The sequence below is a fragment of the Terrapene carolina genome, unplaced genomic scaffold, assembly GCF_002925995.2.
Source record: "Terrapene carolina triunguis isolate 2854851 unplaced genomic scaffold, T_m_triunguis-2.0 Scaffold210, whole genome shotgun sequence".
NCBI lineage: Eukaryota > Metazoa > Chordata > Testudines > Emydidae > Terrapene > Terrapene triunguis.
This window is the reverse complement of record NW_020664561.1, coordinates 3,753,799-3,778,540: the sequence shown is the minus strand read 5'-3', so window position 1 is coordinate 3,778,540 and position 24,742 is coordinate 3,753,799. Positions and strand designations below refer to the sequence as shown.

At 52.8% G+C, this 24,742-nt stretch overlaps 1 protein-coding gene across 2 annotated transcripts in view; it reads right to left on the bottom strand.

The window, feature by feature from the left end:
• LOC113407232 (myomegalin-like) overlaps positions 1 to 24,742 on the bottom strand; it is a 60,553-nt gene that overhangs the window by 8,561 nt on the left and 27,250 nt on the right. The window contains exon 4 of one of the 2 annotated variants that reach the window (XM_026655471.1): positions 15,595 to 15,705. In XM_026655471.1, coding sequence (XP_026511256.1) covers positions 15,595 to 15,705 — 111 coding nt within the window. Of the gene's footprint in view, positions 1 to 15,594; positions 15,905 to 24,742 lie in introns of those variants that run through there. The other variant, XM_026655472.1, reaches the window with a different exon arrangement.

Below are 24,742 nucleotides of genomic sequence, written 5' to 3'. Positions count from 1 at the left end.
AGTTCCTGTCAGAGATGCTCCATCACCCTGGTCCTGGACAGCCAGGTCACCCACAGAGAAAAGGGCCTGGGTTAAGCATCTCCTCTCAGCCCTTTGTCTCCCAGCTCACAGAAGCTGGTTGCCTGGAGGGGAGGTTCTCCCCTGCAAGTCTCCTGACTGCCAGACACAGCCGCTGGGAGCCTGTAACAAATTTCCCACCTTTTCCCCTGGCTGGTCCCACAGAGGCCGCTTTGGGGTTTGTCCAAAGCCAGCAAACCCCAAACGCTGACTTTCCCAGCGCCCCAGTTGGCTCTTCAAGATCGAAACCCCTCTGCAAACATTTATACCAGGCTCCTTGCTACCTCTGCTGAGCAGCTAACCCCACCACCGCATGGACCTGATCCAATACAGCTATGCCCACTGACTTCGAGAGGCCTGAATCAGGCCCCATCTAAGTAAAATAGGGCCTAGTGTCTTCCCATACCGAGCAGCTGGGCTGTTGTCCCCAGCACACCTGTCTAAACACCAAGTGAGCAGTTTCTGCTGCGCCTAGCTACACTGACTGCACCTGGATCCCCTGCAAGGAGGGTGGACAGCTGCTGTCGCTCTCCTGCCCAGCCCTGGAAGGAGCTCTGGCCACACCCCCTCTCCTTGCGAGTGGGTCAGATCTCTTCGGGGGTTGGACAGGAAACCTGTACAGCGGCTGTAGGCAGTAGGCAGCACTCTTCCCCTGAGTCAGAGCGTCCTGTAGCATGGCACTAGGGGGCTCCGTGCAGCCGGAGGGGCTGGCTTTAACGAGAGACAGCACACAAAACTCTTTCCATTTATGGTCACCAAAGCTCCTGGGGGGTTTGGTTGTTTGGTGAATCCCGGCATTCTGGCTAGTCTCCATTAGGGACCATTATGTCCTGCTTCCCTAAATCCACCCAGCAATTTTCACTAGATCAGGGGTCCTCAGGACAAATTTTTTGGTGGCCTCAGAGGGCAGCCACCAACTCTTGCTGCTGGCAGCTCTCACACTTTTTCCTAAAATACTTAATTAGCTCTAGGAAAAACAATTAAATATGCACATGTACATGTCCAAATCATGGTAATTTATTTATTGCTAGCTAGTAAGTCGGCTCTGAAAAGTGATACTTGTATGTTTGTTAATATCACTTTTCACAGCAGACAGCAAGCCTGGGGACAAATTAAGCCCTGGATGGGGAGTCGGGGTAGGCAGCAGGGGCCAAGGGTGATGGAATTGGGGGGGGGGAGACAATGGGGGGCCAGAGCCTGAAGCCCCACAGCCAGAGCCTGAAGCTCTGTGGGTGGGGGATGGGGACGGAGCCCGAAGCCACACGGCCAAAGCCCGGGGCCTGCTGCCATGCAGCCGGAGCCTATAGCTCTGTGGCCAGAGCCTGCTGCCCCGCCACCCCAGGGGTGAAGCCCAGAGCCTGAGCCCCACTGCCTCCAGCTTTGTGCCCACCTGTCTCCAGAGTGGGGGCAGGGCCCAACCCCTGCTTGCAGCCCCAGCAGCCAACACCAAGGCGATTCATCCAGGAACAACAGAGAAGGGGAATGGCCGCTGCTTTTCCCCCACCCCCAGTCACAGCCCAGGGGACTGTGGCCACAAGAAAAGCCCCTACTGGCCGCATTTGAGAAATGCTGCACTAGACACCCCAGTGCCTCACTTTCTAAGATGGAGATTTCGTCTTGGACACCAGGGCCGGCTCTAGGTTTTTTGCCACCACAAGCAAAAAACAAAAACAAAAAAAAAACCACAACCTCCGGGAGTGTAACTGCCAAGCAAAAATTGTGCCGCCCCAAGCACATGCTTGGTTTGCTGGTGCCTAGAGCTGGCCCTGGACACCTCCCCTTCCCATGCCAGTCCCACACAGTCCCAGATGAGCTGGACAGGTTGGTTACAAGAGACAGAAGTGCAGTACAGAAAAAGGCCCCTGCAGTGCTCTGGGAGCAGCCTGCCCCATTGGGTGTCTATGCTGTTTAGTTAATTTCCTCCCGCAGGGGCAGGTCCCTACATTTCCTGGGAGTGAAGCTCCCCTTGTTACCTGCAATTCCCGCTGCTCTGTTCTCTCCAGTCCCTGCGCAGTCTAGTTCTGCTCTCATAGTGTTCACTAACCCTCCTCGTCCCGCCCTGCTCCCTGCAGCTGCACCCCGGGCCCTGTGCTATTGAGCTGGTGTGGTGTATACAGCGAAACGCTTGACGTTCTCATGGATTCCAGGCATAGCTGGGGGAGAACATGGGGGTGCAGTGCACTAACTGGCATGGAGCTATGCTACTTGGTCTTGAAACGGGGAGGGAAGAGGGAGTCAGGAGAGGTTTTGATAAGTGTTTCGCGCGGATGAATGCATGCAACGCAACCACACCCCTCCCGTGACTGGGGAGAGTCTGGAGCAGGGGGCCCAGACTGCGCTGTCAGCCTGACTTTCCACCCATTCGCACCACAACAAGTTTTTTCAAGGTGCTACGTGACCCAATTGTTTTTGAGCTGCTGGTCTGGGGGAGGGGAGCAGCACAGATGGGGGCAGCTGGACCTGGGTTTGGCCCACAGGTGGGTGGTGACAGGCCCCACCCCTCACAGAGAGCATGAGTGAGTATTCATGGTGCCAGTAGAAAACACTCGGCCCATCCCCAAGTTCAGAGTAAGGCAGGTTTGGCTATAGACTAGCATTTACAGAGGAGATGATCTGGCTCTGCCCAGGGAGAGGACTGAGCCTAGCACGTGTTTTATATCGCAAAGGGGGATAAACACAGGCCGTAATGACCCACCGCAAACAGGGATGGACAGCTAGGGCCGGGGGGGAGCTGTTGGGCAATGCAGACCCACTGCAGTGCCCTGCAGGGGTGAGTCCCCACTGAGCTGAATGCTCTGGGGCAGGTGGGCAGGAAAAGGGCTGAACACAAGCAGATGCCACGGCATGTTATTAAGCCACCAGTCTGCTGCCCAGCCAGGATGCCTACAGCTCTGGAAAAGATACATTTCTCACTCCGCCTCCATGCACAGCACATAGCCATGGCAAGCCTCTGCGACGCACAGCTGTCTAGTTCTCCCTCAGCCACCATAAGCCAAGCTCTGCAGACCCCAGCATCCTTTTGATGGCTCTTCTCCAAGCCCCTTAGATTTTGCATGTACCTCTCTGGCATTAGAGTGGAACGTACCACTCAGAGTGCACTGCTGCCAGGGTGAGCTGGCCTTTTATGGAGGGGGAGCGGGAGGGAGGAGGGGTGTGGCTCTGGTTTTGCTCACCTCCCCAGGTGAAGGGGATGAAAGTACAGGGGTTACATGATGAGGGAGCATGTGGCTGAGACCAGGGCTGCCATGGGAGATAGAAGGACAGCCTGCAGGGGCAGGGGAGACAGCAGATTTAGGAGAGCTACCAAAGAGCAGGGGGAGCTGCTTCAAATGAGCCAGAGAGAGGCCTAGGCTGGCCAGGAAGGCAGAAGCCCTAAGAAAGGGAAACAGGATGGTTTGGGCTCTAGGGTGGACAGCCCAATGGTTTAGGATGCCATTGCAGGCACCACAGCAGAGGGAGGGGTCTCCTGATGCTGCCACCCTGTGAAGTAGGGCAGACACCTCTACCAATGAGGGGCAGGAGGGGCTGACAGGAGTCCAAAGCTCATCCCAGTAGAAGGGCCCCAGGCTGTCATGGAAGAGGGCAGACCCAGGAAGATGGGCTGTTCCTGAAGAGCATGTTTGTGCTAGGACTGGATTCCCTTTGTTCACTCCTAAGGGGTGTGCTCCGCCTTGACTGGGACACCACGGTGCTGCTAGTTAGAGCTATGCACCTCCCCCTCAGATCTCCACCAGACACCACTGCTTCAAGGAGCGTCAATAGCTATATTAGGAGTCCAGTTTTGTACCAGGCAGCTCTCTGCCAGTTAGCAGCATCTAGATAGGCCAATGCTGCGCAATAACCGCCTTGGGCAACAGTGGGAACCTATTATGTGAGTTCATTCACTGTTCCCTTATGTGCTTCCCCTCGAATCTGTTTGTCACATCCACCAGGGAGCTCTTTGGGGTGGCCCCGTCTCTTTGTACAATGCCAGCACATGAGGAGCCCGGCCCCTAGACACCACTGCCATTCTGCTAAGAAGAGACTGGCTGCCCTTGGTTCCTTTCAGCCGTCTGGTGTCTGACGAAGAAGTGAAACACTCACATCAGCAGAGCATGCGGAAAGTCAGCTCTGGATCTGAGACGCTCTCAGCGGAACATAGTAACACGCAAAGCTGGCTCATGCGCCACTGAAGCCAAAGAGGATTGGGCCCCATGTGCCCCAAAACAGATCGGGGCAGATGTATTTCACCACATCCCACCATGCTCCAAAGCAGCTGGTGCTGGCCACTGTCAGGCTACGTCTTCACTACCCGCCTGAATCGTCGGGTAGAAATTGATCTCTCAGGGATTGAATTATCGCGTCTCGTCGGGACGTGACAATCGATCCCCGAATCGACACTTGTACTCCACCAGTGCAGGTAGGAGTAAGTGCCGTCGACGGGGGAGCCACGGAGGTCGATTTGTCGCCGTCCTCACAGTGGGGTAAGTTGGCTCGGATACGACGAATTCAGCTACGCTTAAATCGACACATCCCCCCTCCCCCCCCCCCATAGTGAAGACGTAGCCTCAGAGAGAGGGCAGCTGGGCCTCAGGTCTCAGCCAGTCTGGCACCTCCTTGTTATCCAGCTTGGGACAAATGCAGGGGCTGCCACTTAAACCAATGGCAGAACCACTCATGCTTGCCATGAGTTACTGGCTTATCTAGGATGCTCATCACCATGGTATCGAGCCACCTCAGGCTTAGTGAGCTAATCTTCCGGAGGCTAGGAAAGGATTATTATTCCCACTCAAAAGATGGGAGGCAGAGAGATGGGTGACTTGCCCACGGTCACAGCCCTGTAGCAAGGCTGGGAATAAATCCCAGACTCTGTCGTAGGGCAGGGCCCTTTCTCAAGCTCACCCTCCCTAGGTGTCTTAGCCACACTACTGGCGAGAGGGGGTGAGTCACCAGGGGCCATTGAGTCAAACTTGCCCTGTCTGCAAGCCCAGTACAGTAGCTACATGTAGTTCTGCCTCCGGCTGAAGATTTGGACTAGCCTGTCCTAACTGAACACGTGATGGTCAGGGTCCAGCCACCCAACGGGAGAACAGACGGTCCAAACCCCAAAGAATAAGCAATTGAGTCAACTGGCTGTATACGATGTTGTTGTGTATAAAAATGTCAAGGAAGGTCTCTTCTGAAAGCTTGTCATGTTCTGGACTTGATGGCCCTGGAGATGCGTAGACAGCCTGTGGTCATGAAATCATGTATCTGGGTAGAATTCAAACCACGTTCCTAACCTGTGCTGCAATATTCAGCCCCACCTCTCCATGGGAGGTGGTCAGCCTGGCAGGGAGGGACTGCATCCCCAAACAGATGAGACTAGCTCCAAGCACCAATGTCAAGGCTAAATCCCCACTCTGGCACTTCAAGTGCAGAAGGTGGGGGCCCGCAAGGATTCTAAAAATTAATACTGGCCACTCTAGGTTTGTATTAAACTCCCAAGGTTACAGCTTTTCTCTGGTCTTGGATGAGTAGATGCTGCCACCACCCACGTGCAAAACCCCTTTGAGAATCCAGGAAGGCGCACTTGGGAATTCCTTCCTGTGGGGTACCCTCAAGCCCTTTCACACACACACCCCTCCCCCCGCCCCCCGGGGAACAGCTGAGAAAGAAAAAACAAAGGAAATCAGCTGTTGCCACCAGCTAATTAAACAACATGCACAAACCTCTTAGGACACAAAAATCCAATCCTGTTCTTAAAAAAAAGTAAATTTTATTTAAAAAGAAAATACATCTGGAAACTCAGGCTGATTCCTAGATTTTTAAAAAAAGAGAGAAACTACAAGGATTAAGCACCAAGAATAACTTTCTTGGGGTCCAGCTTAAAGGTTACAAGCAAAACAAAAGCACCTGGGGTTAGCACAGAGGAATCCACAAGCCATAAAGAAATAAAAAGAAATAAACCAAATCACGTTTTCCTAGACATTTCCTGATCTACTTACATATCTGGGGTTTTAAATGACTAGTTTCTATGTATGATACCAATGATTTTTCATACCTGGCCCCAAGCTTCTTACAGCATAGTTGCTGCCCTGTTCCCTCTCTCCGGGAGACAGACAAAAGGGGAGTCTTGTTTCGATTTTAAAAAGTTCTAGCCTTCCCATTGGCTCTTTTGGCCAGGTGCCCACACACTTCCTTTTCCCTATGCATAGCAGTGAGACTTTTAACCCTTTACAGGTAAAGCAAGTAGAGAACAGCTACTAAGAGGGATTTTATAGCTAACTGGCTGGCTGGATGTCCATAAAAGGGAGCTACCCCCTTCATTTATCACAGCTACCTTCATTTATCACAACTAAGAATTGTACGACCCAAGAAAAGACAAGTAATAGCCCATTAAAGCTGATGGGAAAATGCTGACAAACCCTGACACTGAAAGTCTTGGAAAGCTAAGACAGGAGGGAATTGCCCCCACCATGAATCACCACACAGTGTGAGAAAGGCTGGGGGGTGGAGGGGAAAAGGGACATGCAAACCTTGTTAAAAGGAAAGGGGTGGAAGTGAAAGGTAACCAGCACTGAGGGCCAGGCTCAAGGCAGGAGCTGTCTGTGAACAGTGGATTCCCCGCTTAGGACTCAGGGGCATGCTGGGAAGCTCAGCAAAGGTAACTTATATTAGAAAAGAGAGTTTTATCTACTGTGAAAGGGTAACACCTGAGGTTGCAGCTTCGGTTGTTTTCTGTGGAGCCTGTCTGTGTTCTTGTCTCCTGTCTATTTCAGCTCTGAATCCAGGGCTGTTCTATTAAATACCCCTAGTGTTTATTTTTACCCAAGCAGGTCTCTGCTGTGCAAACTGTGTGGTGTGTGCCAAAGTGAGCTGATAACTGGGGGCCAGTTTCACTCCTGCCAGGGTGACGATCCAGAGGAGAAAAGGCCGTGTGTCTGCTAGTTAAGAACTATGGGTGGATGGATTTGGGGGGACCGAGGACCAGAAGGGCTGTTGGGGGGGAACTAGGCTGCTGGAAAATCAGGTGGTGAGACCCTCCTGTCTGGCAGCCAGTTACTGGTATCAGGCTCTGAGCCAGAGCAGCACAGCATTAAGGCACCCAGGGTTACAGGGCAGGCAGGCACAGACCCCAACAGCTCTGGGTGCTCCCCAAACTGTCCCAGCATGAACGGGACTCATGCCAGCATTATCAAAGCTGGATGCCTAAATTTAGGCATCTAACTAAGTGGCTGACTTAACAGAGGAGGCCAGCCACCCCCACATTCAGTCAGGTCACTGATATAAGTGTCTAAATTTAGTCACTGCTGTTCAGACCAATGACTTAAGGGCCCACTCTGGGCTGTGAGGTCCCGGTTGTGTCCCAAGGCACCGAGACAGGAAATACAAAAGATCTCCGGGGCAGTGGGAGGGAGACACCAGGCTCTGTCCTCAATCTGCTTCCTGCCTGCTGCCCACCCAGTCCACCCCTGAAGAGCTCTCCAGTGGGGCTGTGAGGGGAAGGAGATGGGGTGACACCCCAACTCCACCTGGGCCAGGGGTGATCACACCCAGGGCCGCCGAGAGCGGGTTTGGGCCCTGGTGAAAAAATTTTTTCAGGCCCCCCAGCAAGGGCGGACCGGCTAAATAGGGCCAACGAGGGGGGGGGGAAGCCGGGCCCCGGGCCCCCTTCTGGACCGCTGGGCCCTGGTAATTTGTACCGGCTTCCCCCGCATCTCGGCGGCCCCACACTCACAGCCTCCCTCTGGCTACAGCTCTCAGGGGCACAATCTCAGCCACACTTGTGCATTTAACAGTTACAATGAAGAAGTGAGGCCTGCTGCCCACAGATTAGAGATCACTGTCACAGATGCCTGGGGCCACATGCGGGGTGACGGGGAAGGGGGTGTAAACTACACCCAGCAGGCCCCTGAGTCTAAATGGGTGTCACATTTTCACCTGCCCCCCCTCACCAGTGTAAGGCCCCTAAACACTCACTTGGACTTAAACTCATAAACGTCATAGGGTGTAACTTACACTCTGCCCCGACACATCACTGCTGGATTTAGCCCACTGGGTGTAAAGCAGCAGCCTGGAGCCTCCGTTAGTGACTCACGTGCCAAGGCGCCAGCAGAGAGGAATGTAGCAAGAAAAGCAACTAACAGGAGGGGACAAGAATGTGTGAGCTCACACAGCGCAGCCTCTCCGTACACTTCCTCCTGGCTCCGTGGAGGGCAAGTGACTGGTTCCCTTGCACACTCAGCACTACGGGGGGCATATGTAGGGCTAAGGGAGTTTGAGCGTGAGGATCTCCAACTCACATCCCCACCTCTCCCAATGGGAGACACTTTTAGAGAGTGCAGTGATTAACCTTGCCAACAGCATTACAATTTGGATTCCCTCCTGCTCTCTACTGCTCTGACTGAGTCACGTTATGTTAAGAATATACGAATGGCCCTACTGAGTCAGAGCAAAGGTCCATCTAGCCGAGTATCCTGTCTTCCAACAGTGGCCAGTGCCAGGTGCCCCAGAGGGAATGAACAGAACAGGTAATCATCAAGTGATCCATCCCCTGTCACTCATTCCCAGCTTCTGGCAAACAGAGACTAGGGACACATTCCTGCCCATCCTGGCTAATAGCCATTGATGGACCTATCCTCCATGAATGTATCTAGTTCTTTTTTGAACCCTGTTATGGTCTTGGCCTTCCCAACATCCTCTGGCAAGGAGTTCCACAGGTTGACTATGCGTTGTGTGAAGAAATATTTCCTTTTATTTGTTTTAAACCTGCTGCCTATTAATTTCATTTGGTGACCCCTAGTTCTTGTGTTATGAGAACTAGTAAACAACAACACTTCCTTATATACTTTCTCTACTCCAGTCATGATTTTATAGACCTCAATCATATCTCCCCTTAGCTGTCTATTTTCCAAGCTGAAAAGTCCCAGTTTTATTAATCTCTCCTCATACAGAAGCCGTTCCATACCCCTAATCATTTTTGTTGCCCTTTTCTGAACTTTTTCCAATTCCAGTATATCTTTTTTGAGATGGGGCGACCACATCTGCACACAGTATTCAAGATGTGGGCATACCATGGATTTATATAGAGGCAACATGATATTTTCTGCCCTATTATCTATCCCTTTCTTAATTATTCCCAGCATTCTGTTTGCTTTTTTGACTGCCACTGCACATTGAGTGGATGTTTTCAGAGAACTATCCACAGTGACTCCAAGATCTCGTTCTTGAGTGGTAACAGCTAATTTAGACCCCATCATTTTATATGTATAGTTGGGATTATGTTCAGATCATACACACACACACAAGCTAGATAAAACCATCAAATCCTCTTGCTGGAAAGATGTGATGCAATACGACCTTATTTCTTAGAATTCAGAACAAGAACACACAAGAACCCAAAAACAGAAGCAACAAAGCAGGCTGCTCCCTACAGCAGAGAGGCACAACTCAGCCCACCTTGCTCAAAGCTTACTCCTGGGGGAATTCTGCGTCACTGCGCATGCACAGAATTCATGTTCCCCGCAGATTTCTTTTCTTCCTGCAGAAAAATTACTTTTGACAGGGAAGAAAAGGGATGCCACAAGAGTGGTCAAGTGCCCCTCCCCAGCAATGTGATACATTGTTTCAGGTGCCCAGAGCAGCTGGCAGATAGGTAAATCACCGCGGGGGAGAAGGGAGGTTGGGGTTGCCCCAGCCCTGGCTCCTACCCTGCATCGGGCTCAGCTGGTAGTCCCGGGTGGGCTGAGGAGGATGAGGAGGAGCCGCTGGGGCCAGGGCAGACCCACCCACAGAAACCTCCCTTGGGTGCAGGAAGTTCCGCAGGCCATCCCCTCCCCCCTGCCGCTGCTTCCTGCTCCTATCACTCCTGAGCTGTGGGGGGAGGGGTCACTGTATAGGGAGCTGCTTCCTGATCCACCCAACCCCCATGCATCTGAACCCGCCCTATATCCAGACTCCCCCCACCGAGACTCTCCCCCACATACCCAGAACCCCTGTACTGAGCCCCAAACACCCGAACCCTTACCTCACCGAGCCTCGAGCCCGCACCCAGACCCTCCTGCTGAGCCCCACCGCCCCCTGCATCCAGACCCCCACCAAGCTCCACCCCCCCCCATCTGGATCCCCCACCCCTGCACACAGACCACCACCCCTGAGCCCCCCACTCAAACCCCCACCCCAATGAGCCCACCCTGCACCTGGACCATCCCAATGAGCCCCCCACGCCCAGACCCCCACCTCACTAAGCCCCAACCAGCTGCATCTGAATCCCCACCCCACCAAGTTCCATTGCCCCAGCATCCAAATCCCCCCGCTGAGCCCTCCACACCCAGATGCCCGCTGCCAATCCCCATCCCCCCCCAGACCTCCCCACTGAGCCCCTACCGCCTTCATCTAGACCCCTCTGCAGAGTCCTTCTGCCCCTGCACCTGGAACCCCCCAACAAGCTCCTGTACATCCAGATCCCCCACATACCAGGAACCCCCACTGAGCCGCCCGCACCCAGACTGCCCCACGCAGAACCCTCTCACTCCACACCTGGATCCTCCCCACACTAAGCCACTCCACACTTGAATCCTGCCAGGCTGAGCATGCCTGTCCAACACCTGGTTTGGGGGCCAGGGCTGGGCATGCATGCAAGACTGTCCTTCTCGCTCACTATCTTGGTGCTCTTGGCACAGAGGGGCAGGGCCCAGGGGTGTATCTGCGGCAGGCCTGGCCCTTGCACTGTATCACAGTTGGATGCTGCCTCACCACTGAGTCCGTGTCCCGGGGGGTGGGGGCTTCAGAGTGATCTCCCACCTCCCTATGCTCCCCACTGCCATGCTAGAGCCTCCATATTTATTTAATGACAAATAAAATATGCAGAATTTTAAAATATTGTGCACAGAATTTTAATTTTTTTGGCGCAGAATTCCCTCAGGAGTAGAAGCTGCACACTAACTGCGGCTAGGCTCAGATCGCATGCTTCCCTGCAGAGCATCCAAGGCTGCAAGCGGGAGTGGAAACTTGCCCCAACCCCCGTCTGCGCGCACACACACACACACACACACACAGCGATAGCTTGCAATTCCAGCACGGTCCCCAACACACCATAAGCCAGTCCTAGGCTGTGGTTACTACAAACCAACTCTCTTGGCACTGGGTCCCTGACAGTTGCTATAGTAGGGACAGGAGCAGTGTGTTCTTCCCTGCCAGAGCCACTGCCTAGTTCTCTACATTAAATGCGAAGCCCAGGAGCAGCAGTTAGCATACCCTGAGCTGCCTGGCTGAGCACCCCAGCAACACTTACTGCCTTGGGAACAGATTGTACGACTCCAGCTGCCTGTCCTCCACAGCAGAGATCAGCTGTTCCCTGCACAAAGCCGGTGTCTCCTACCCAGCCTTGGCCTCCTCCTGGTTTTTGGCCACATAGGCCAATCTTCTACCTGCTGAGTGGGGTCTGTTGGGAGGGGGCCTAGGTGGGCTGACCAGAGCTAGGTAGGAAATGGCTTTCCTGTCCCACAACAGTTTGAGATTTCAAAACCGTTCCTGTCCTCTAACAGGACAAACCTGGGATCTTTTGAATTTTTTTTATGACAAAAACAGAACAGCCTAGGTTCAAGTCCCTGTTCCAAATTAGGCAGAACAGGGATTTGAACTTAGGTCTCCCATGTTCATGCTTTAACCCTTGGGCTACTGTCTATTCCAGGGTAGGTGACTATTCCTCTCCCCTCAAAAAAAAAAACCCCATCTCTCCTGGCCCTGGGAAACCTTTCCCCATGAACGTTTTCTCAAAACCGGTACATTCCTGTGGACAGTTTAGGTTTTGACAAATTGCCATTTTCCAACGCGTCATTAATAAATTCCCGACCCACTCTAGCTGAGCTGGGCTAACACCAAACCTATTTAGCGCAGGTTTGGAGCGCTGCTGCTGGAGGTGTCCCATGCAGCGTTAAATGTCCCACATTTGCTACATCACAATAAAGGTCAGAAAATTGAATTGCATGGGAGGCAACTCCAGGGACTTCCTGGCAGGATCCCACCTGAACAAGGGCGCAGCCTGCTTCAGGAGAGTGCTTATCCCGGTGCCTGGGTGTGCAGTGAGGTTCTGCACACTCCAAACATCAGATGAGCTACTGTGCACTGGAGAACTTGGACTCATCTTCCTGCCCTCTGGGCAGAGCAATGCGCTGGCACTCAAAGCCCTGATCACACCGAGTTCTACCAGCTGCCATGCTGCAGGCTGTGGGTAATGCTCCAGCCAGTTAGTTCCACACATCCTCCCAGTAACCGATCTATTTATAACTCCAGCTACCTGGGAACAGAGGCGGCTCCCTCTCCATTGGCTGGCAGCACCTGGCCCATTTTGCCTTCACTGTGCTTTTCACACACTGGAGGCAGAGGAGAGTTGTCAGCACTTTGCCTAGGTCTCCCACAGTGCAGTGCATATCCGCTCATGTGCAGGGATGTATGTGCATGCACATGAAAATAAGTGTGCAAGGGTGTGAGAATGATGGCATTGACATGCCTCAGTGCAAGTATGCAAAGACTTACGGCAGTGTTTGTGTGCACAGGGTGTGGCTGCATACACACAGACAGGAGTGTGTGGATGCATGTGTGAAAGTAGCCCTGTGTGTGTCTGAAAGTACTAATGCATCTGCGCATATTCGAATCCACATGCACAAGGGGTAAGCGTGTGAGCAGACGTGTGTGTGTGTGTGTGTGTGTGTGTGTGTGTGTGTGAGAGAAATCAGAATAACTACAGCTGGCTGCAGTGCAGAATGCGGTAGCTAAGCGTGAGCCTGTTGGCGTTCTCAACCCCTTTTCCAGTGGCTCACAGCTTTCTCAGCCAAATTGAATTTTGAGTTGAATGTTGCCACACATCCCCCTTCCCCATCTCAGACCCCCTGATCAGTGTACCTGGCTTTGAGCTTGTGCATACAGTGCCCAATCATAACTTCTTTATCTGGGGCAAAGTGGGGGTTGTGGGAGTGACCAACACTGGCCTCCTGAAATGAAAGCGCGTTCTAACCTTCACCATGGAGAAACTAGCATCTTTCCCTAATGCCAGGAAATACCCAATATAACAATATGGCCAAGTTCATGCTGCTGCAGAAACCTTCCTTTCCTACATGTCTTAGCTTCAGGGAGCTTGATTTTTCAACTGTAATGATTAAGCAAGAGTGGGACTTTACCAGGCACGCTTCGTTTTCTTCTTTCCTTCTGTTCTTGTCACTTAAATGTGACGGGGGGGAGGGGGGGAGAGATTACAGCAAGGGGATTAGACTCAGGCTAGGTCTACACTACCCGCCTGAATCGGCAGGTAGAAATCGACCTCTCGGGGATCGAATTATCGCGTCTCGTCGGGACGCGACAATCGATCCCCGAATCGACGCTCTTACTCCACCAGCGGAGGTGGGAGTAAGCGCCGTCGACGGGAAGCCGCGGAGGTCGATTTTGCCACTGTCCTTACAGCGGGGTAAGTCGGCTGCGATACGTCGAATTCAGCTACGCTATTCGCGTAGCTGAATTTGCGTATCTTAAATCGACCCCGCCCTGTAGTGAAGACGTAGCCTCAGTATGAAACAGTGGGCTGGCTTGGTAGGGCTGCACAAGGGTTAACAAGGTGAGGAGTCACCCATACAGTAATGCCCAGGTCTGGGTTATCTTCCCATTCGAGTCAGGGATTTGTCTCTGTGCCGCAAGGGGCCACCAGGGGAGGGGAAGGGAGCCCAGAGTTGGGAAAGTCCCTGTGTCATACTGGGGGATGGGTGTGTACCTGCCTCACACACCCGTGTTGTCCCAGAACCTAGCCAAGGCTGCAGTGAAAGAAGCTGAGGAATGTTTACCCCAGATAAAAGGGGGGGTCACTGCGGGGATAAGAGAAACCATCTGCTGGCTTTTACTGCGCTTCTCCCCATGGCATCGGAGCAGCCGGAGGGAGTCTCATGACTGGCGAGGACCCTATCTCTGATCACAAGACCACTCTGATCCCTGGGGCAAGAGCAGAGTCAAAAGACTTCTCTTCCCTGCACCAACAGCTCCTGTTACACTGACCCTCCCCTGCTTAATTACACAAACAGCTGCTCCTTATTTTTCTTGTTAGCGAGAGCAGGGAGGGGACATCCTGGGCAAGGACAGTATCAGTGACAAAGGTAGGGCTGGCCAGCACAGGGGCCTGGTGCCCAGCACAGAGACACCGACTCTTGCGATATGTGGTGTTCTTAAAGCCCCAGCTCCTGGAGTTGTGGGAATAGGTGAGACTCTCAATTTTCGCTCTTAGAAATAAGTCTCTAGCCCTGGTGCTTGTGGAGAAACACGGGCCCCAAAGAGTCAGCAAATTTAAAAAAAATCCCAATTCCTAATTTTTAAAAAAAATCAGGATTAAGCCACTGGTGGTTTTTTGGGGGGCCTGGCTCATGACTTGGAAACCCTTGGGATGGGCAATACCGGCAGCATGAACTGCATGGGGGGAGCAGTGGAGGATGGCTCAGGATGGGGGGCAGCATGGGCTGGTAATAGACATGGAGCAGAGAATCTGTGGGGTGGGGCTGGGGGCTAAATGGGGACAGACCATGGTGAGAGGAACAAGGGGGCTCTGGATAGAGGTTGGGGAAGGGTGTGTCTGTGCCTGCTTTCCTCCCATCAGGCTCCCACCAGAGACAGCTGTGGATGGAGCTGAGGAGAGGGGCTCTTGGGGGGAGAGAGCAGGCCCTCGTGGGGGGGGGGGGTCCTCCACTGGCTCACAGAATCACCCGACTCCCTGAACCCTCAACCGTGTGCCCTGTATTTGGTGGCTCCCCCATCACTAGTTTACAGGGATTTCTGCAGAAGCCCAGAAAGGGCTGATGGGGATGTCAATGCTGAGTCCCTGACATCTCTGATTCTCACCCCAGTGCCCAAGCCAAGACACAGCCTGACACCACCCTCTTACCCCCGCCCAGCGCATACACACACCATATCCTGGCACTGATCTGAGGGACTGGCAGAATAAACCCCTCAACCAGTGCCACCCCCACCCCTCTGCTTAGCACCAGAAGCCCCCCAGGATGCAGGTGCTGAATCCCCCTAAACTACACCCCCAGCCTCTGATCCCCTTAAAGACACAGCCCCTGCACTCCTACCCCTGTAAGTGACACACTGCCCCAACAGGTGACTGAACCCCTCTGACTGATTCACCCGAACCTAGCCCAAAATCTGTTTACCGGAGAAGTCCTCTCTCCACCTCCACTGGGTCCCAGTCCCTCGGAGACACCAATCCACCCGCTGGGCCTGGATCCTGTTAACCGAGAACCCTGTGACTCCTCCCTTCCTGCATAGCACACTGCTGACACACCCTCGCCCCAGTTCCTACGACGCCTCCCCGCCACCCTCACCCCAAATCCCTTCCAGTGAGACCCCATTCCACTCACAATGCTCTGGAGCCTCAGTCCCTCCCTGGCACTCCTGGCCAGCACCCAGATCCTGCTTACCACCCCCAACCAGGCCTGCCCCCGGGCACCCAAGCCCCCACGGAGCCCAAACACCGGCCCCAGCCCCTGTGGGGCCAAAGACGCTGCGGCTGCACCATCCATCCCAGCCTGCTGCACTCACCCGCTTGTAGACGTCCTCCCGGCTGGCCTCATACTTCTGCTGCATGCGCTCCTCCAGGAAATAGATGCGCAGCTTGAGGCTGAAGTTCTCCTTCTTCAGGTCATTGAGGTGCTGGGACAGAGTACGGTAGCCGTTAGACATGGTGGGTGACCCATGGAGGGGGGCATCTCTGCACCCCCCCTCACTCAGGGGACATTGCCAAGGGAAGGGAGCGAGCCAAGCCCACGGGAAGCTGCTTCAGCCCACGGCAGCCTACGGAGACATGGTGGGGAGGCTGGAGCGCTCCCAGTCGGAGCCTCCCCACAGCTCAGCAGCTCCCACTGGGTGCAGGAGTGCAGCTCGCTTTCCTTTTTTACCTCCAGGAGATATCTGTGGAATCCCTGGCAGGGGAACATCCTGCATGGACAGACACAAGTGGTGTAACCCGATCCAGACAGCGGCCCTAGCGACTCCACGTCCACCTCCCAGCCAACTGCAAGCCATTAATGGGAGCCTGGGGCCTGGCCAGCAGAAACCCGCACGGGAGGGGAGAGGGCAGCTAGGAAACATGATGAGGACGCAGCAGGGAAGGGAGAAGGGAGAGGATTCCCCACAGATCCCTCAACATCCCAGTGTCCAGCAGCTGAATCTCCCAAGGGTCTTCCCCCTCCCAGAGCCTGGCCTTAGCCGATCCCATGGGAGACACAGGTAAAGGCCCAGGGCAGGTTCTAATTGGGGTCCTGCTGACCTCTCTTGTGCAAGGTGCATAATGCAAGGAAGGGACTGGAGAGGAAAGAGAAAAGAGCCATTTACCCCAACTGCAGGACCCAGGCCAGTGAGAGGCAGGATGACAGCCACCCAGAGGGCCCCACAATGTGTGGCAAGCGATAGGCCTGGCCAAGAGAGAGCTCTCGGAGCTGCTGGATAGCAGCAAGGCTAATTCCCACTTGGTGAGAGCCCCTAGGGAACTGCCTTTCCCCGCGCTGTGTGTGTGCAGACACAGATCTCACAGCGCAGCACTGAAAGGGCACCAAGGGCTCCCACAGAGCTGCAGCCAAGCTAGGCAAAACCGCTGCCCAGGGGTGTCCCTAAACACCGAGCCTGTGTGTCTGTCTGTTATTTTCCAGGAAGGAAGGCAAAAAGAAAAGGCCTTTCTCCAGTGTGGAAATACTGAAACATCCTACTCCTTAGCACCCCCCACCCACCTGCCCCGTAGCTGAAAGGCAGAAGATCAAGGCTCCTATTTTGAGCCTCCAGTGAGGAATGCAGGAGTTTAAAGTTCAAAGTTTTAATATTACAGTTTGTAATTCTTAATTGGCCCCTAAACACTGATATAAAGTAACTATGCTAGTCACACGGCAGCGAAAACCCCTGTGCAGGGCTGCAGAGAAGTGTAAGGGCACACTGGGGCTCTGCACAGAATCAGAATACGCTCCCTGACAGGGCTGCGCTTTGCCCCTCCCTCTGCCGGAGACATCACTTTGCACATACAATGGTATTTCATTGAGAGAAGAGCAAAAGCTGGCCCAAGCTTTCTGCAGAGGGCAGATGATTTGGGGGTTATTTCTCCAATGCAGGTGGCAAAGAGAGTGATCTGTTTTATTTCTGCCTTGGGGTCAAATTGAGCATTTCCCCTAAACACAACTGTAGTGTGATAGCACCCTAAGAAAGACACAGCTGATGCAATCCATCTCGTGTGTTAACAGCAGCCTTCCTATGACTGTTTTCACACACACGCAGTGATGCCAACTTTTGTTATTGTACCACGAGTATCACAATATTTGGGAAAAAGAACAGGAGTACTTGTGGCACCTTAGAGACTAACAAATTTATTTGAGCATAAGCTTTCGTGGGCTACAGCGCACTTCATCGGATGCATGGAGTGGAAAGTACAGTGGGAAGATATATATATACACAGAACATGAAACAATGGGTGTTACCATACACCAGGGGTCGGCAACCTTTCAGAAGTGGTGTGCCGAGTCTTCATTTATTCACTCTGATTTAAGGTTTCGCGTGCCAGTAATACATTTTAATGTTTTTTAAAAAAATTAATGGAGATATCCTATCTCCTAGAACTGGAAGGGACCTTGAAAGGTCATCGAGTCCAGCCTCCTGCCTTCACTAGCAGGACCAAGTACTGATTTTTGCCCCAGATCCCTAAGTGGCCCCCTCAAGGATTGAACTCACAACCCTGGGTTTTAGAAGGTCTCTCTCTATAAGTCTATATATTATATAACTAAACTATTGTTGTATTGTAAAATAAACAAGGTTTTCAAAATGTTTAAGAAGCTTCATTTAAAATTAAATTAAAATGTTGATCTTACGCCGCCGGCCCGCTCAGCCCGCTGCTGGTCTGGGGTTCTGTTCACCTAGGCTGGCAGTAGGCTGAGCGGGGCCTGTGGCCAGGACCCCGGCTGGCAAGGGTCCGGGAGCCAGAACCCCAGACCGGCAGCGGGCTGTGCAGGCTGGTGGCCGGGACCCCACAGCCCACTGCCGCTCAGGGGTTCCATCCGCCGGCTCCTGCCAGCCGGGATGCCAGCTGCCGGACCCACTCAGCCCGCTGCCGGTCTGGGGTCCCGGCCCTGCCCACATACAGTGGGTACCTACCTTCTCCCTGGTTCTGGCCCATTCTCTTCCTCTCTCTGCACTGAGCTGAGAGTGGGAGTGCACTGAGCACAGGGCTGGGGGTGAAGGGTCTGGCCAGGAGCTAGAATGAGGGAGGGGGCTCAGGGTTGGGGCAGGAGATTTGGGTGTGGGGCACTTACCTGGGCAGCTCCCATTTGGTGCGAGGGGTGCAGGTAGGAATGTGGGTATGTGTGTGTGCAGGAGCTCCCATTTGGTGCTCAGGGTGGGGGTGGGGATGTGGGGGGTGCAAGAGTCAGGATGTGGGGGGTGCATGGGGTGTTGGCGCGCTGGGTTTGTGGGGGGGTGCAAAAGTCAGGGCAGAGGGCTGGGGCATGTGAGGGGGGTGCAGGTGTCAGGGCGGGGGGGGCTGGGTATGTGTGGGGGTGCCAGAGTCAGGGCTGGGGTCATGGGGGGGGGAGTGAAGGAGGCAAGCAGAGGGCTGGGTGTGTGTGAGGGGGGTACAGGGCTCAGGGCAGGGGCTTGGGGTGTGTGCGGGGCACAGGGCTCAGGGCATGGGCCTGGGGGACGTGCGAGGCTGTGGGGCACAGGGCAGAGGGCTGGGTGTGGGGGGGGGGGGTGGGGGCTCGGGGCAGAGGGCTGGGGGTGTGTGGGGGGGGTCAGGGCAGAGGGCTTCCCCCACTCCTGTGGCCCCCAGCTGGTTCACCCACTTGGGGCCCCGTGGCGCACCGCACGAGCGCAACTAGCGCCCCCCGGCGAGAGAGTCCCCTCTGGCTGTGTCTAGAGGAGTCGCTCTGGGCGGCGCATGACCCCGCGGTATGCGAGCTCCTTGTCCCAGGGCTCTCTGGCCACCACCAATTCCCGCTCGCCCGCACCTGCTGTGCGCTCAGTGCCGCCAGGCCGTGGGGCTCTCCACTCCTCCCAGCAAGTACCGATCCATGGCCGCGGCCGGGCGCCTCCTCCCGGGGACGCTCAGCAGCCAGTGCTTACTGCCGCCGGGAGTCGGGACCGGGTGCGGCAGCAAACCCGCTCCCCTGGCGCGCCGCCAATCCACCATGGCCAGCTATACCAAGGCAGCCCAGGTGACCGGGCTCCTCGCTGAGTGAGGGGACGCGGGAGCCCATGGGCAGGCCGCTGAGGCGGCTCCTCTCTGGGGCAGCACGGGCTCTGCCCCTCACTGGCTGTGTGTCCTCGGGACTCAGGCAGGCAGCAGCGTGCCATTAAAAATCGGCTCGCGTGCCATCTTTGGCACGCGTGCCATAGGTTGCCGACCCCTGCCATACACACTATAAGGAGAGTGATCAGTTAAGGTGAGCTATTATCAGCAGGAGAGAAAAAGAACTTTTTGTAGTGGTAATGAAAATGGCCCATTTCCAGCAATTGACAAAGAGATGTGAGGAACTGTGTCGGGGGGGAGGGGGGAAATAAGCATGGGGAAATAGTTTTACTTTGTGTAATGGCCCATCCACTCCCAGTCTTTATTCAAGCCTAATTTAATGGTGTCCAATTTGCAAATTAATTCCAATTCAGCAGTCTCTTGTTGGAGTCTGTTTTTGAAGTTTTTTTGTTGTAATATTGCGACTTTTAGTTCTGTAATCGAGTGGCCAGGGAGATTGAAGTGTTCTCCAACTGGTTTTTGAATGTTATAATTCTTGACGTCTGATTTGTGTCCATTTATTCTTTTACGTAGAGACTGTCTGGTTTGGCCAATGTACATGGCAGAGGGGCATTGCTGGCACATGATGGCATATATCACATTGGTAGATGTGCAGGTGAACGAGCCCCTGATGGTGTGGCTGATGTGATTAGGTCCTATGATGGTATCCCCTGAATAGATATGTGGACAGAGTTGGCAACGGGCTTTGTTGCAAGGATAGGTTCCTGGGTTAGTGTTTTTGTTGTGTGGTTGCTGGTGAGTATTTGCTTCAGGTTTGAGGGCTGACTGTAAGCAAGGACTGGCCTGTCTCCCAAGATCTGTGAGAGTGATGGATCGTCCTTCAGGATAGGTTGTAGATCCTTGATGATGCGCTGGAGAGGTTTTAGTTAGGGGCTGAAGGTGATGGCTAGTGGCGTTCTGTTACTTTCTTTGTTGGGCCTGTCCTGTAGTAGGTGACTTCTAGGTACTCTTCTGGCTCTGTCAATCTGTTTTTTCACTTCAGCAGGTTTGTATTGTAGTTGTAAGAATGGTTGATAGAGATCTTGTATGTGTTTGTCTCTGTCTGAGGGGTTGGAGCAAATGCGATTGTATCGTAGAGTGGATACAGACTAACACAGCTGCTACTCTGAAACCTGACAATATTTGGGGTTTCCCTTCAAGCCCCAGCTCCCAGAGCCCAAGTGACTTAGTGAGATGCTCAGCTGTCTTTTTTTTTAAAATATAAGTTTCCAGTGCTCCTTGTTGCAGAGGAAACGTGAGCTGAGTACTACCCGAAGGCACAGAAGCCAGAAGGCAAATAAAGAGAACTCCATTTTCTTTTTAATTTCATAGATTTTTTAAAACAGTCTCAGTCCAGGAGTGGGGACAGACTCCATTTTTCAGCAGCTGGGGTTGGCATTAATATGACATGTGCCTGCTCCACTATCTCCACGTTATTCACGCACTGGAATCTGGCTTTTCTTTCACCAAGAAGCACTCTGTGCCCATGTTTGCTCAAATCTAACTCCGTTCCAGGAGGAAAGTGACCGGCTTCCTAAACCAGATTCCCATCCCCAGGTCTGGAAAGCCTGTGGCTGGGGACTCTGCTTTGCATAACATAAGAATGGCCATACTAGGTCAAACCAAAGGTCCATCCAGCCCAGTATCCTGTCTGCCAAGAGTGGCCAATGCCAGGTGCCCCAGAGGGAGTGAACCTAACAAGTAATGATCAAGTGATCTCTCTCCTGCCATCCATCTCCACCCTCTGACAAACAGAGGCTAGGGACACCATTCCTTACCCATCCTGGCTAATAGCCATTAATGGACTTAACCTCCATGAATTTATCTAGTTCTCTTTTAAACCCTGTTATAGTCCTAGCCTTCACAACCTCCTCAGGCAAGGAGTTCCACAGGTTGACTGTGCACTGTGTGAAGAAGAACTTCCTTTTATTTGTTTTAAACCTCCTGCCCATTAATTTCATTTGGTGGCCCCTAGTTCTTATATTATGAGAACAAGTAAATAACTTTTCCTTATTCCTTTCTCCACACCACTCATGATTTTATATATCTCTATCATATCCCCCCTTAGTCTCCTCTTTTCCAAGCTGAAAAGTCCTAGCCTCTTTAATCTCTCCTCATATGGGACCCATTCCAAACCCCTAATCATTTTAGTTGCCCTTTTCTGAACTTTTTCTAATGCCAGTATATCTTTTTTGAGATGAGGAGACAACACCTGTATGCAGTATTCAAGATGTGGGCGTATCATGGATTTATATAAAGGCAATAAGATATTCTCCGTCTTATTCTCTATCCCTTTTTTAATGATTCCTAACATCCCGTTTACTTTTTTGACTGCCGCTGCACACTGCATGGACGTCTTCAGAGAACTATCCACGATGACTCCAAGATCTTTTTCCTGATTAGTTGTAGCTAAATTAGCCCCCATCATATTATATGTATAGTTGGGGTTATTTTTCCAATGTGCATTACTTTACATTTATCCACATTCAATTTCATTTGCCATTTTGTTGCCCCATCACTTAGTTTTGTGAGATCTTTTTGAAGTTCTTCACAGTCTACTTTGGTCTTAACTATCTTGATCAGTTTAGTATCATCTGCAAACTTTGCCACCTCACTTTTTACCCCTTTCTCCAGATCATTTATGAATAAGTTGAATAGGATTGGTCCTAGAACTGACCCTTGGGGAACACCACTAGTTACCCCTCTCCATTCTGAAAGTTTACCATTTATTCCTAGCCTTTGTTCCTTGTCTTTTAACCAGTTCTCAATCCATGAAAGGATCTTCCCTCTTATCCCATGACAACTTAATTTACGTAAGAGCCTTTGGTGAGGGACCTTGTCAAAGGCTTTCTGGAAATCTAAGTACACTATGTCCACTGGATCCCCCTTGTCCACATGTTTGTTGACCCCTTCGAAGAACTCTAATAGATTAGTAAGACACTATTTCCCTTTACAGAAACCATGTTGACTTTTGCCCAACAATTTATGTTCTTCTATGTGTCTGACAATTTTATTCTTTACTATTGTTTCAACTCATTTGCCCGGTACTGACGTTAGAGTTACCGGTCTGTAATTGCCAGGATCACCTCTAGGGTCCTTTTTAAATATTGGCGTTACATTAGCTTACATTAGTTTGCCTTCTCTCACCGAATGAAAATAACATGCACGGAGCCAAGTCATCCTGCTGGTGCACCACTCTGTGCCATAGCTAGAAACTGTAGTGCACACGGCTAGATTGTTGACTGGTCTGCCCCCCCAGTCTAGTCCAGCATTGCACTGAATAAAAGTAATCTGGATTAGTTAACCCTATATTCCAGCAAATGGAACTAGGGGGTAACGGAGTTGGTAAGGCAGCTCTGCATTAGATCTAACCTATTTTCATGTGCTCCCTCAGCCCTTGGAGCCTCAGGCCCGGCAGGGCCCGAGCGAGGGTACTGCACCCCCCGCCCCCACACACACACACCTGCAATCAAAGAAGATCCAAGGCAAAGATCAACAAGTAGCAAAACTCTTTAGAGTGTAAACCCCGCACACTGAGGCCCTGGTCTCTTTGAACACACATTTATAATGATACCAAAGACAGAGTAATTTAAATGACACTAGAGACATTGACTGTGTGCAGTAGTGATTGGGCCCCATCACTCGGCTGCAACACACCCAACATCCACACACATGCTTCAACCACGTGCCAATGGTGCTGAGTAATGGTCCAGAAAATATGGACTGTGGGGGCTAAAGATAGACTCCCAGTAGTTCATGCCTCAATCTCATCATGTTGGGGGGCCTCACTCATGAGTTTTGATCACAAGGGGTTGGTAATACTGCTCTCAGTAAGCAAACAGGCTAATCGCTACCTCTCAAATCCCCCAACCCCCGGTGTTGCTAACTGCCCCCTCGAATCTGTGAGAAGAATCCAGGTAACCATCCAGGGTAAATAAGCCTGCAATATCCCACAGGCTTGGCCCTACCTCCCTGGAACCATCCCTGCCTCTCCTCGGCTAGGATCCTTGGCAATGCAATAGCAAGCAGGGGTACGACTGCCTGCGAAAGCCACCTGTGGTGCATTGCTTTGCTCAGACCCCATGATGTGGCCAGCTCTTGCCAGCACCCCGCGAGCCTGTGTTCCTGGTCCCCTTGCAATGCCCACTGCGGGGAGCCATGGCGTCTGCCCTTATGTCCTCGCTCCAGCCATGAGATTGTGCTTATGCCACAGGGCCTGCTCTGCACAGGGGGCTGGCAGACACAGAGACTTAGTGCACAGCAGGCCGGGGTGGGAATCCTCTCCACACCAGCCTGCCGCGCAGTAACGCCCCCTGTTGATCTACAGCTGTGTCGAACACTGGGCAGCTGCCCTCAGGCTGCATTGCTTTTATGTCACGCGCCGGCAGTTAAACCCCTGGGTGACTCCTGAGCCCAGCCCTTAGGGGTGGGATTCGATAGATCCATCCATCAAAGCCCTTTGCTTTCCCTGGCTCCAGCACAGGCGCCCCATGAAGGAGACACAACAAATTCTACAGCTTTGAGCCCACTCGCGGGAGTCTCCCCCAGCCAAAGCAGAGGCGGAGGCAGGGAGTGGAGGGGCCAGGGTCACTGCTGCTATAACAGGAGGGGAGAAAAGGCAGAAGTGAGGGAGCAGAGGCTGCTCCAGGGCGGAAGAGCGAGGAGCATAGTTGCCAGGGGCAGGGGAGTCAGGAGAGAGGGAGGACACCAGAAAGAGACACCAACAGCAGAAACCCACTTGTCATGCCAGCCCAGGTACGTCTGTCTGTCTGGGTTCTCATATGGTGCCCATCCCACCTGATGTTAAAAGATGTAACCGTGTTTGGGTGTGCCTGGAGCCGGGGAGGGCGGTGGTTCCCGGCTCAAGGAGAAGTACCTGAGCTAGCTCTCACTGAGCTGGTGCGCTCAAGACAGACGGTAGCCATTGCAACGAGACCAGCAGGAGGGGCTAGCCGTGCCAAGGGCACGTCTGTCAGAGACCCTAGGCACATACTCAGGGCACCTAGACCCTCCCGCAGAGCCTGCTGCTGCAGCTACACTCTACTTTAGTGCACTGAAGTGTAGATAAACCCTTTGTGGTGGGACAGAGGCCGGTATAGGGCAGAGGACACCACGTCTTGGGAGCAGAAGCTATCTCAATAGATAGTGGACCATTGTGATCACCTAGTCTGACCCCCTGTATAATGCACGCCAGAGAACTGCTTCCAAATAATTCCTAGAGCGGATCTGTTAGAAAAACATCCAGTCTTGATTTTAAAATTGTCAGCGATGGAGAATCCACCACAACCCTTGGTAAGTTGTTCCAATGGTTAATTACACTCACTGTTCAAAATTTACCCGTTATTTCCAGTCTGAATTTAAACTTTCTCTGCTAGACTGAAGAGCCCATTATCAAATATTTGTTCCCCACGTAGGTACTTACAGACT